The 13,024-nt window shown below is 45.4% G+C and overlaps 1 protein-coding gene across 4 annotated transcripts in view; it reads right to left on the reverse strand.

Moving 5' to 3' along the window:
- Positions 1 to 10,468, reverse strand: part of LOC120917307 (AP-2 complex subunit alpha-2) — a 140,632-nt gene extending 130,164 nt beyond the window's left edge. For 3 of the 4 annotated variants that reach the window (XM_040328513.1, XM_040328512.1, XM_040328511.1), the window contains exon 1: positions 10,218 to 10,467. In XM_040328513.1, the coding sequence (XP_040184447.1) occupies positions 10,218 to 10,284 (67 nt within the window). In that variant the 5' untranslated portion in view covers positions 10,285 to 10,467. Of the gene's footprint in view, positions 1 to 10,217 lie in introns of all 4 variants that reach the window. The other variant, XM_040328510.1, reaches the window with a different exon arrangement.
- Positions 10,469 to 13,024: the final 2,556 nt, after the last annotated feature.

The following is a 13,024-nucleotide window of genomic DNA, read 5'->3' on the forward strand; positions in this document are numbered from 1 at the left end:
TTCCATTCATTTTTTTCCCCCACAAATTACACAAAGACAAATAACTGATGGTCTCCCTCAACCACAAGCAGATTGGATCAAAATTGTCTGGATCGAATCCAAGGAAAAAAAAAAAAAAAAAAAAAAGTCAGATAGCTTTAGAAAGAATTGCCATTCATTTTTTTTTCTAGTTTTGATCAACTTATACAAATCACTTGTATAGAAGCTGTCAATTTATTGAAAAGTTCTAGGGACTGAATGAAGCGAAGGCATGGGTAGTAGATGGCTTGGATTCAAGCAACCATTTGATCATCTGTTGGATTCCTGGTCAAATGTGGTTGTCCGAAACTTGTCACCTTGAAGCCCAACTCCAGGAGTTAAAAAAATAAAAATCACCTTTAGAGTGAGGTCGTGGCTTCATCTCCACACACTGCAAGGGTTAAATGCATGTGCAGTCTATGGGTGCATGATTAAAGTGAAAATACTTACCTTGTTCTTCACTACAGGAGGGTCCTCCCAGCACTGTGCCCGGTCCCCTGTAGCCCACTATGTAATTGGCTCCGGTCGCACTTCAGCCTCCTAAATGAACTATACAGAGTTGTGGTTCCTGTATTGTATGTCCCGGTAATCATGCCCAGGCTCCGTCTGTAAATGTAACTTCAGTCGGAGGAGGAGTGTCAGTGATGGCCAGAGAAGGGGTGGAAGGCAAGTACTACCGTTTGTACCCCCCTCCCCCTCATATCAAGGGCAATTACCCATTGTAGAGTGGAATGTCCTGCTTCAAGGGTGGATTTTTTTTCTGATTCCTGGAGTCAGGCATTAACCACTTGCCTACTGTGCACATACACCCCCTTCCTGCTCAGACAAAATTTTAGCTTCCGGCACTGCGTCGCTTTAACTGACAATTGCGCGGTCGTGCGACGTGGCTCCCAAACAAAATTGATGTCCTTTTTTTCCCACAAATAGCTTTCTTTTGGTAATATTTGATCGCCTGTGCGGTTTTTATTTATTTGGGCTATTAAAAAAAAAAAAAGCGTAAATTTTGAAGAAAAAAAAAAAAAATATATATATTTTTTACTTTTTGCTATAATAAATATCCAATTTTTAAAGAAATTTTTTTTTATCTCAGTTTAGGCCGATACGTATTCTTCTACATATTTTTGGTAAAAAAATTAAAATAAAAATCGCAATAACCGTATAGTGACTGGTTTGCGCAAAAGTTACATTGCCTACAAAATAAGGAACATAATTATGATTTTTTTTTTATTATTATTTTTTTTACTAGGAATGGCGGCGATCTGCGTTTTTTTTGGGGGATTGCGACATTATAGCAGACACATTTCGGACACTTTTGACACATTTTTGGGACCACATTTATACAGTGAACAGTGCTATAAATATGCATCGCTTACTGTATAAATGTGACTGGCAGGGAAGGGGTTAACCCCTTGGGGGCAGGGAAGGGGTTAAATGTGTAGCCTAGTGAGTGTTCTAACTGTGGAGGGAGGTGACCGATCTGTGTCCCTATGTACAAGGGTCTCCTCACCCTGACAGGACGTGGATCTCTGTGTTTACACACAGAGATCCACAGTCCTGCTCAGTTACTGGGCAATCGCCGGTGCCCATCGGGCACGGGCATTGTGTTCCCAGTAACGTTTAAATGACAGGACGTCATATGACGTCAAGTCAGAACAATGGAGTCTTCCGCCCGCCATCATTTGACGGCGTGCGGTTGACAAGTGGTTAAAGTGGTTGTAAAAGGCAGAAGGTTTTTTATCTTAATGAATTCTATGCATCAAGTAAAACAGCCTTGTGTACAGCAGCCTCTCCCAACACCTCTTAATACTTACCTGAGCCCCATCTTGATTCAGCGATTGTGCACAAGAGACTTGGTTTTCCGAACTCTAGCTTCTCATTGGCTGAGACAGCAGCGAAGCGCCATTGGCTCCTGCTGCTGTTAAAGTCAGTGAGCCAATGAGGAGATGTTTAAATGGACACATAGCTGCTGCTCAGCTGCCCCCATAGCAAGCTGCTTGCTGTGGGGGCACTCAACAGGAGGCGCCAGTGAAGGACCTGAGAAGAAGAGGACCCGAGCTGCTCTGTGCAAAACCATTTTACAGAGCAGGCAACTGACATGTTTGTTATTTAACCACTTACGGACCCCCCACTGTATATGTACGTCCTCTTTTTAAACATGGATATCTCAGTAACGGCAGCAGCTGCTGCCACAACTGAGATATCCATGTTTTCAGCTGGCGGCCGTGTAAACGATAACGGCGGTCTCCGCGGCGGATTCACCGCGAGATCGCCGTTATCGGTGGCGGGAGAGGGGCCCCCCCCCCTCCCGCCGCTTTTCCGCGCCCTCCGCCGCTTACCGGAGCCGTCGGTAGCGGCGGAGGAGATCCGATGCTGCCGCCTGGAGAGTGAGGACTTGAGTGAGGGCAAGATGGCCCCCACCCGTCCTCATAGCTCTGCTGGGCGGAAGTGACGTCAAAACGTCAGTCCCGCCCAGCCTCTTAAAGAGACAATTTTTTTTCTGTCATTTTTTTAAATGACAAATTTTCCTTTTTTTTTTTTTTTTTTTGCATTTAAGCCTAAATATGAGATCTGAGGTCTTTTTGACCCCAGATCTCATATTTAAGAGGACCTGTCATGCTTTTTTCTATTACAAGGGATGTTTACATTCCTTGTAATAGGAATAAAAGTGATCATTTTTTTTTTTTTTTATATTTTAGTGTAAAAAATAATAAAATCAATAAAATTAAATAAGAAAACAAAAAATTTTTTTTTAAAGCGCCCGTCCTGACGAGCTCGCGCGCAGAAGCGAACGCATACGCAAGTAGCGCCCGCATATGAAAACGGTGTTCAAATCACACAAGTGAGGTATCGCCGCGATCGTTAGAGCGAGAGCAATAATTATAGCCCTAGAGCTACTCTGTAGCTCAAAAAATGCAACTTATAGAATTTTTTAAACGTCGCCTATCTAGATTTTTAAGGGTAAAAGTTTGACGCCATGCCACGAGCGGGCGCAATTTTAAAGCGTGACATGTTGGGTATCATTTTACTCGGCGTAACATTATCTTTCACAATATATAAAAAAATTGGGCCAAATTTATTGTTGTCTTATTTTTTAATTCAAAAAAGTGATTTTTTTCCAAAAAAAGTGCGCTTGTAAGACTGCTGCGCAAATACGGTGTGACAAAAAGTATTGCAATGACCGCCATTTTATTCTCTAGGGTGTTAGAAAAAAAAATATATAATGTTTGGGGGTTCTAAGTAATTTTCTAGCAGAAAAAAATGTTTTAGTCTTGCAAACACCAAATCTGAAAAACACCTGAGGTCTTTAAGTGGTTAAAAAAAAAAAAAAAAAAAAAAAAAAAAATCTTTAGTATCACCTTAAAGCATATCTACACCTATGGGGAATTCTGAAGAGACAAGTTTAGCATCACTCTCCATCCAGCATCCAGACTCTAAAAGAAGAGGTTGTTCTCGAAGAATGGAAAAAGATAGATGTTGCATTATGTCACCAACTTGTTCATTCCATGTCTAGAAGACTTGGTGCTGTTCTTATAAATCAGAGGCGATACAAAATACTAGCTGAAGTCTATTTCATGGGGTTTATTCATTTTTTTACATTAACTAATTTGAGTAAAACTGAAAATTTTGTAACTTTACAATCATGTAATGGCGCTAAACAAATAAATATTCTATAAAATTTAGGTTGTCAAAATTTTCTAAATTGTTTTTGTGTTCATTGAGATATGGTTTAAAATCTAACTTTTTCAAAAGGGGTGTACTCATTTATGCTGAGCAACAAACACACACAATATTTAGGAAAATCTGGTGAATGGTGGAGCACTGAAGGTTAACCACTTAGGACCCGGACTATGATGCAGGTTAAAGACCTTGCCACTTTTTGCCATTCGGCACTGCGTCGCTTTAACTGACAACTGCGCGGTCGTGCGACGTGGCTCCCAAACAAAATTGGCATCCTTTCCCCCCCCCCACAAATAAAGCTTTCTTTTGGTGGCATTTGATCACCTCTGCGGTTTTAATTTTTTGCGCTATAAACAAAAATAGAGCGACAATTTTGAAAAAGATTTCAATATTTTTTACTTTTTGCTATAAAAAATATCCCCAAAAAAGATATACATTTTTTTTTTCCCCCTCAGTTTAGGCCGATACGTATTCTTCTACATATTTTTGGTAAAAATCGCAATAAGCGTTTATCGATTGGTTTGCGCAAAATTTATAGCGTTTACAAAATAGGGGATAGTTTTATGGCTTTTATTTAAAAAAAAAAATGTTTTACTAGAAATGGCGGCGATCATCGATTTTTTTCGTGACTGCGACATTATGGCGGACACAGAAGACACATTTTTGGGACCAATGTCATTTTCACAGGGCGTGGCTGTAAGTGTGACGTCACTGATCATCATTCCCTATATCAGGGAACAGACGATCAGTGTCACTGCCACACAGAAGAATAGGGAAGGTGTGTTTACACACACACACACACACACCTCTCCCCGTTCTTCAGCTCCTGTGACCGATCGCTGGACACCGGCGGCGATCGGGTCCCGCGGTCACGGAGCTTCGGGTCGCAAGCACGCCGCCGCCCCACGGCTGGGCTCTTAAAAGGCAATGTACAGGTACATGCCTGTGCCCAGCTGTGCCCTTCTGCCGACGTATATCGGCGTGAAGGGATCCTTAAGTGGTTAAGGAAGGCAGGAGTAAAAAATTACGAGTGTAAGGGTACATTGATTTTATTACGGGACAGTAAGGCTGGTTTCACACGGGCATTCAGTTTTTTTGTTCAGTTTAGTCACTTTTTTTTGTAAAACAAAAAAATAAATAAATGCACTCAACGTGGGGGAGCAGGTGCTATTAATATCTCTGTCTTTTCCAGGTGCCATCCTCTCAGCCACCAACTTCACCTGCCGTCTCTCCCACCGCCGCCTTCTCAGCAACCGTCACTCCTAATGCCTTCACTCCCGCCGCCACCTTCCTCCTTGCCGGCAGTTACCCGCGAAGAAGAAAAAAAAAAAAAAAAAGCTTATGTTCTTCTGTTGCAGTCTCTCCTTTGTGTTGTCATCCGCTGTCTGGCATCTGTTATATAGCCATCAGATGACACCCCCTGTGATGTGTATGTACCCAATACCCATTCACAGGGGGGGCAGTATATGGGCCCCCCCATGTTAAAAGGGGCCCCCATATTCCAATAACCCCTCCACCCACAGACCCCCTCCACCGGCCAGGGCTGTCAATAAGAGCCCCTTGTCCCCATCAACATCCCATCCTTGCTCATCCTCTCCCTTTCCTGACCTGCCGGGCTGCATGCTCGAATAAGGGTCTGGTGTGGGTTTTTTTTTTTGGGGGGGGGGGGGGGACATTTTTTTTTTTACATTTTGGCGTGGGGGGTCCCCTCCGAATCCATACTAGACACGAAGGGCCTGGTATTGAACGGGGGGGGGGGGAAGCGCACACATTTTTTTTTCCGTGATTTTTTTCTTTTTCCCGGCAATTTTACATTCAGCGGGAACGCCGCTGACCACTGAGGTTGTCAAGGATGTGGTGATCAGGTTCCCGAATGTGGAAAATGTTTGGGAGCCACGTTGTACGACCACATTGCAAAAAGTGACCTGGTCCTTTAGCAACAAAATGGTTTGGGGGTTAAGTGGTTAATCAAATAACCATGACTAAAGCCAAAATTTTACATAAAAATTAACACTGCTATGGGAGCAGCAGCATTGTCACCCTAGACTGCTGTCCGGATTTGCACTACAAACACCTGCCCCCACTCTTCATTTCCACTATATATGGGGAGAAGTTCTGAGGTTCTCAGATTCCTGTGAAAGCTGATAATATTGTTGAAAAAAAAAATCAGTTCAATATACAGGAAGTTACATGGACATTGGAATTATGGCAAGATAAACAGGTTTTAATCTTTTGCAGAAAGAAAGTGTGTGCTGTCAGTACAGATCACAGGAAGTGACAAGTGTTTTCTGTACTTGCTGAAAGTGTTAATAGTGTTAAAAAGAAATGGATGCACCAAACATCTACGGACTGGTAAAAGGCAACATTTTTTGTTCTTGGGTTGAGATATCCATCACTTGACCTCCAGAAGATTTTATCCCCTTCATGACCAGACCATTTTTTTTGCCATTCGGCACTGCTTACTTTAACTGGCAATTGCTTGGTCATGGAATTCTGTAGACAAATACAATTCTGTGTTTAGACGAAACGTTGGGAGGCGGCGCTTTGACGTCACCGCGTTGCACATGTGAGGACCCGGATATCCTGGGCACACGCTTCATACACAGACCGGCCGGCTGTGTTTTTTATATGCCTATTGTTATTGGACCAATGTAAGTGCAATACTTTGTTTTTTAAATAAATTTTTATGCAGTATTATGCTATGAGGCCCTTTTGATCTCTCTTCACATACGCTGGAGTATTAATTTGGGCTGCTAATAGAGAGAACCACCAGTGGATGGATGAGTGATTCTGTTTCCCCAGTGGAGAGTGGATATCGTTGTTGCTGTTTTTTATTTGCTCTGTGGTAAGAGAGTCAGTGTTACCCGTTGGTGGAGGTCTCCTGTCTGTCAGTCATCACGACGTTGTGGATTCATTCAACACTTTGGGACTTTCTTTTATAACTACATTTGGGACTGTGTCTATATACTTATTCAGTTTATCTGTTTGGGTATATTTCCCTCTTTTTCACTAATTATTTTGTGGACCCTTTTTTGAGGCTTGATCTGTTATGATCATCTCGGTTCATGCTTTCCAGATTTGCACATAATCATTCACTTGTTATTATTCATATGCAATTTTCAATCACTTAGCGTGACTCCTTTTTTGTTTTAAATACAATTTATATCCATTTAAAAAAAAAAAGAGAGCTTTCTTGTATTGGCATTTGATCAAAACTGGATTTTGTATTACCGGTATATCAAACAAACATAAAAAAAAAAAAAAAAAAAAAACACACACACAAAATGTTTTACTTTCTGCGATAAAACATATCCAATAAATATAAAAAATAAAATAAAAATTAAAGGCAAAATGTATTCCGCTATATATTTTGGTGCAAGAAATTAAACACCAAAAAGCAAATATTGACCACTTAAGGACCAGGCCTATTTTTCAGACTTGTGTTTACAAGTTAAAATATATATATATTTTTTTGCTATAAAATTACTTAAAACCCCCAAACATATTTTTTTCTAACACCCTAGAGAATAAAATGGCAGTCGTTGCAATACTTTGTCACAACGTATTTCCGCAGCCGTCATACAAGCGCACCTTTTTTGGGAAAAAATATACATTTTTTTAATAAAAAAAATAAAATAAAGACAACAGTAAAGTTAGCACAATTTTTTTTATATTGTGAAAGATAATGTTATGCCAAGTAAATTGATACCAAACAGGTCACGCTAGAAAATTGCTACCGCTAGTGTAATGGCGACAAACTTTTACCCATAAAAATCTCCATAGGAGACGTTTAAAAAAGTTACAGAGGATTGGGCGGAAATAACTTTCAATGTCACTTCCGTCCCCACAAGGCTATGGAGCCAAGCAGATGCCATCTTTCCCTCACTCTAGATCCAGGCAGTGAGGAGAAAGGATGCAATCGTCTCAGCCGCTACCGGCAGATCCTGTAAGCGGTGGAGGCGACCGGACCGCAGCGGGAGGGCCCCTCTCCCGCCAATAAAAGTGATCTCACGGAGAAACGCACCCCGTTCCTGAAAGACAAGCGGTTTGCGTGAAGTGGCTAAAGCAGAGATCTACCCAAAAGGGGAAGCTCCACTTGTTCGCACCCTCCACTGCCACATTTGCCACTTTTTGGCGGGGAGTGAGTACCTGGTTGACATGTACCCACTTCCAAGGTAGGATCACTGCAGAGATCTCCAAGTATGTCCAGCCCCTCCTCCTTCCCCCTGTTGGCCTTTGGGACACACCCAGGTCCAAGAAGACTGCAGGACCATTTAGAAAGCTCAGCGCAAGTCACGAATGGGCAGTAGGTTTCCCTTAGACCCCTTTCACACTGAGTCGCTTTGCAGGTGCAATAATGCTAAAAGAAGTGCCTGCAAAGCAACCTGAAACAGCCGCTGCTGTCTCGTGCCCTCGCAGGATGGGAAAAAAAGTCCTGCTAGCAGCATCTTTGGAGCAGTGAGTATACCGCTCCTGCCCATTGAAATCAATGGGCACCGCGGCTATACCGCCGGCAAAGCACCTCTGCAGAGGCGCTTTGCGGTGGTTTTAACCCTCTCAGGCGCTAGCGGGGGATAAAGCGCCCTGCTAGCGGTCTAATAGCGCCGCTAAAAATAGTGGCGCTTTATTGCAGACACCGCCCTCCCCCCAGTGTGAAAGGGGCCATAGTGAAGATGTCGGCATCTGCACACAAAGCCGATTGAAGCCGCTGGATCCCTGGACAGGCAAGTGTCCTTATAGCAAAAGTAAAAGTTGTAGCTGCTGGCTTCACTTTATGAAATACTCTATAATTGGTTAGCGGTAAAGTTATAGCATCTACAAACTGTGGTATATATACCGGAATTCGGTTTTTTAAACCACTAATGTCAGTGATTTATAACGGGACTGTCATAGTACGGTGGGCAATCTGACATCACCAGTGACAAAAATACAGTGATCAGTGCTAATGACACTGACTGGAAAGGGGTTACCATCTAGGGGCAATCAAAGGGTTAGCTGTGCGCCTAACAGTGCTTGTTGCGTTTATGGTGTGCAGATTTTACTAAGGCATATGCCGAAACAAAAACCGGCACTTTCCCGCTGTCAGGGAAGAGCTCTGTGTTGTGTACAATCACAGAGCTCTGTCCTGTCATCCGTTTAGCAGATCTGAAGGGCCTGGTATGCTCATGAAGGTGGAACCCATGCCGTTTTTTTATTTATTTTTTTACTGGCGTGGAGTTCCCCTTAATTATTGGGGGAACAAAGTCGGGTCCCTGGTCATTGAAGTCATACTTCAAGTGGCAGGGCAAAGTCGGATCCACAGTCGTATCACTGTTTTGTCAAAATCGCGCGACTTTGGAGGAGCATGTGTGAAAGGGGCCTAAGTTTCACTTTAAAATTCCCCCATCATTCTTCTACATTTACATGGAATCATAGTTGGAGAATGCAACTGCTACATCCACAAATCACATGAGATTTTCCAGACATAGCTTACCGACGAGAGGAACTACAAGTACCAGCTCCTGACTGTAGTCACTGGTCCCTTACATAACAACCAATCCCATGTAGTGAGGGGTCACCAGGGGCTGACAGACAGCGGCTTGCAAATACGAAAACAAGATGCAATCTCATTTGTGAGCAGCTAAAGCCTAGCCTGCACCTAGCAATGAGGATCACACGACTACATACTGCATGTTTATCCAGCCATTTTTTCTGCAGGTGGGGAGGAGAAAAACAACAAAATCATCACTGCCATACCATGAATTCCCATCACCGGGGGGGGGGGGGGGGGGGTCTGGAAAACGTACAATGAATTACAACACATCCCATCCTGTGTACATGTAGGCGTTGCACAGACCAGTCACCAACACCCACCCCCCACTTCCCCAGATCCAGTGCCCCAGGAAGCAATCGCCACCCTCCATTTACCATCTGCCTCCCCCCAAATCTAGTGCCCCAGGCAATGAACAGTTACCACCCTACAATCAATTATCCCCTCACCCCAATCCAGCACCCCAGGCGATCAACAGCAGTCACTGACCTCCAATTACCCCCCCTCCCCCACAGATCCAGTGCTCCAAGCAATGGGCAGCTGTAACCACCCTCCATCATAATAATAATAATAAATTTTACCTTACCCCTTCCCCCAAATCTAGTGCCCCAGGTCAAGGGTAGCAGCGACTGACCCCCAATTATCCACCCCTGTTCCCCAAATCCCACACCCCAGGGAATGAAAAGCAATCATTGACACCCCCCAGATTCAGTGTAGAGGGGGGCAGCAGTCACCACCCACCTGATCAGGAACCCCCAGGGAATGGCAGCAGTCACCATCCTCCCCAATCTAGTGCCCCAGGCAATGGGCAGCAGCCATTGACCTCCAAGTATCCCCCCCATCCAGCTCCCCAGGCAAAGGACAGCAGTGCCTAGCCCCTGACATGTCACACGCCCCCTGGCGGTCATTCTCGCCGGTCCCCCGCTACCAAGTGATGTCTCCTCAGCGGATCTGCCCTCTCCCTCCCTCTCTCTCTCTCCCGCATACTCACAATTCCTGATATCCGAGATGAACACGGCCAGGCCCCGCATGCCATCTCCCTTAGACACGGCAGGCATTTTCGCCCACTAAGCAGGAGGCAATAGCCAGACCCCGGAAAAGCAGTGGAGAAGCCCCGGGCCGGTGTGACTGGCTGGAATGCGACCACCGGGTTATCTAGCTGTGTCTTCTCCGGCCCCGGCGCGCCCCCGACTTCACACCTCGTACTCCGAGCCCGCCAGGAACGCGCTTAAGCCGGGATGCGAGCGCGCAGGAGAGGCGGCGCAGAGATAAGAGTACTGGAGGCGCGTGCCCGGGAGATGCTTGTCCCCGCCTTCCTGAGGAATAAAGGGGCGTGGTTTTCAGTGTGTAACTGACAGGTCCCGGATAGCGGCTCCGCTCATTTTGCAATGATTCATTTAGGAGTGTCACGTGACGGAGATTTCCATCATATAGGATGAGGATGCATGGAGTGTGCTATAGTGTATAGGAGAGTGTATGAGGATGCATGGAGTGTGCTATAGTGTATAGGAGAGTATGAGGATGCATGGAGTGTGCTATGGAGTATAGGAGAATGTAAACTGCACACATTCCCTCACCCGCAGCCAAACCACGCTGCTCTTTTGCAATACACAGGGGTGCTGTTAATTCTCAATGGCACCCCACACATCAGAAATTGCAGCATATATTCGGTGCAAAAGCACCATACAGCTCCATGTGGCTGCATTAGTAAAAAAAAGGTGAAGGGCCTTTTCCCCGTAGGAAATGCAGGTACAGCAGCTTATTCAAATGAATGGGCACATAGGCGTTGCTAGGGGGGTGCGGTCCGCACCGGTTGACACCCACTAGAGGGGTGACACCATCCCGTTTTTTTTTTTTTTGTTTTTTTAAAAACATTTTTTTTTAGCTGACATGCCCAGCCTGCCCTTTGCAATCCCAGCCTGCCCTGTACCACCCCAGCCTGCTCTGTGCCACCCCAGCCTGCCCTTTACCACCCCAGCCTGCACTGTATCACCCAGCCTGCCCTGTACCACCCCAGCCTGCCCTGTACCACCCCAAACAGCCCTATACCACCCCAGCCTGCCCTGTACCCCCCCAAACAGCCCTGTACCACCCCAGCCTGCCCTGTGCCACCACAGCCTGCCGTGTACCACCCCAGCCTGCCCTGTACCACCCCAAACTTTCCCATGCCACCCCAACTTACCCTGTACCACCCCAATCTGCCCTATGCCACCATAACTTGCCCTATACCACCCCAACCTGCCCAATGCCACCCTAACTTGCCCTGTACCACCCCAACCTTTCCCATGCCATCCCAACTTGCCCTATGCCACCCTAACTTGCACTATACCACCCCAACCTGCCCTATGCAACCCTAACTTGCCCTATACCACCCCAAACTACCCTATATCACCCCAACATGCCCTATACCACCTTAACCTGTCCTATACCACCCCACTACACCAACCTGCCACTATACCACTCTATACTACCCTAACCTGCCACTATACTGCCCTATACTATCATTTACAGGGTCTGGTTTTCGGGTGCGCCCCGTGCACTGCCTGCTTGGTGCTGGGCAGCCTAGACAGAGGGGGGGTGACACCATGTTTTACTGCACCGGATGACACCAACCCTAGTGACGCCACTGAATGGGCAGCTTTACCCTTGTAAGCACAAGCTGAGATGTGAGCCTTAACCACTTCCATACCAGGCACTTACGCACCTTCCTGCCCAAGCCAATTTTCAGCTTTCAGCTCTGTCGCACTTTGAATGACAATTGCGCGGTCATGCTACACTGTACCCAAACAATTTTTTTATAATTTTGTTCCCACAAATAGAGCTTTCTTTTGGTGGTATTTGATCACTGTAATTTTTTTTTGTAAATAAGTACGTTTTCTTCTTCTATTACAGGCACTGATAGGCGGCGGTGGTATGCAGCACTAATGGGCACTCATAGGCGGCACTGATTGGCGGCACTGATGGGTACTTATGGGTGGCACAGATGGGCACTGGGCACGGATGGACACTGAGGGGTGGCACTGATGGACACTGAGGGGTGGCACTGATGGCATTGCTGGGAATCACTTGTTTATCCCATATTGTGCCAGTCAGTGCCCATGTTGCCAGTCAGTGCCCATTTGTGGGCACTGACTGGCATCTATTCTCATTTTTTTAATTTTAAATTTTTTTTTGCCCTTCCGTGGTGGTCCTGGCGGCTTCCCTGGTGGTCTAGTGTGGGCATCCGAGGGGGGGCTGCGCTGATAAAAAAAAAAAAACGCAATAAGCATTTATCGATTTGCACAACATTTATAGCGTTTACAAAATAGGGGATAGTTTTATTGCATTTTTATTAATTTTTTTTTTTTTACTACTAATGGCGGCGATCAGCGTTTTTTTTTTGTGACTGCGACATTATGGCGGACACTTTTGACAATTTTGACACATTTTTGGGACCATTGTCATTTTCACAGCAAAAAATGCATTTAAATTGCATTGTTTATTGTGAAAATGACAGTTGCAGTTTGGGAGTTAAACACAGGGGGAGCTGTAGGATTTAGTGTACACTTAGTGTGTGTTTACAACTGTAGGGGGGTGTGGCTGTAGGACTGACGTCATCGATCGAGTCTCCCTATAAAAGGGATCACTCAATCGATACGCCGCCACAGTGAAGCATGGGGAAGCCGTGTTTACACGCGGCTCTCCCCGTTCTTCAGCTCCGGGGAGCGATCGCGACGGAGCAGCTATAAAGGAATTGCCGCGCCGTCGTCCCGGATCGCTCCCCGAGGGAATCCGACCGCCGCATGTAACGGGGGGGTC

The sequence above is a fragment of the Rana temporaria genome, chromosome 11 (assembly GCF_905171775.1).
Source record: "Rana temporaria chromosome 11, aRanTem1.1, whole genome shotgun sequence".
Taxonomy (NCBI): Eukaryota; Metazoa; Chordata; class Amphibia; order Anura; family Ranidae; genus Rana; species Rana temporaria.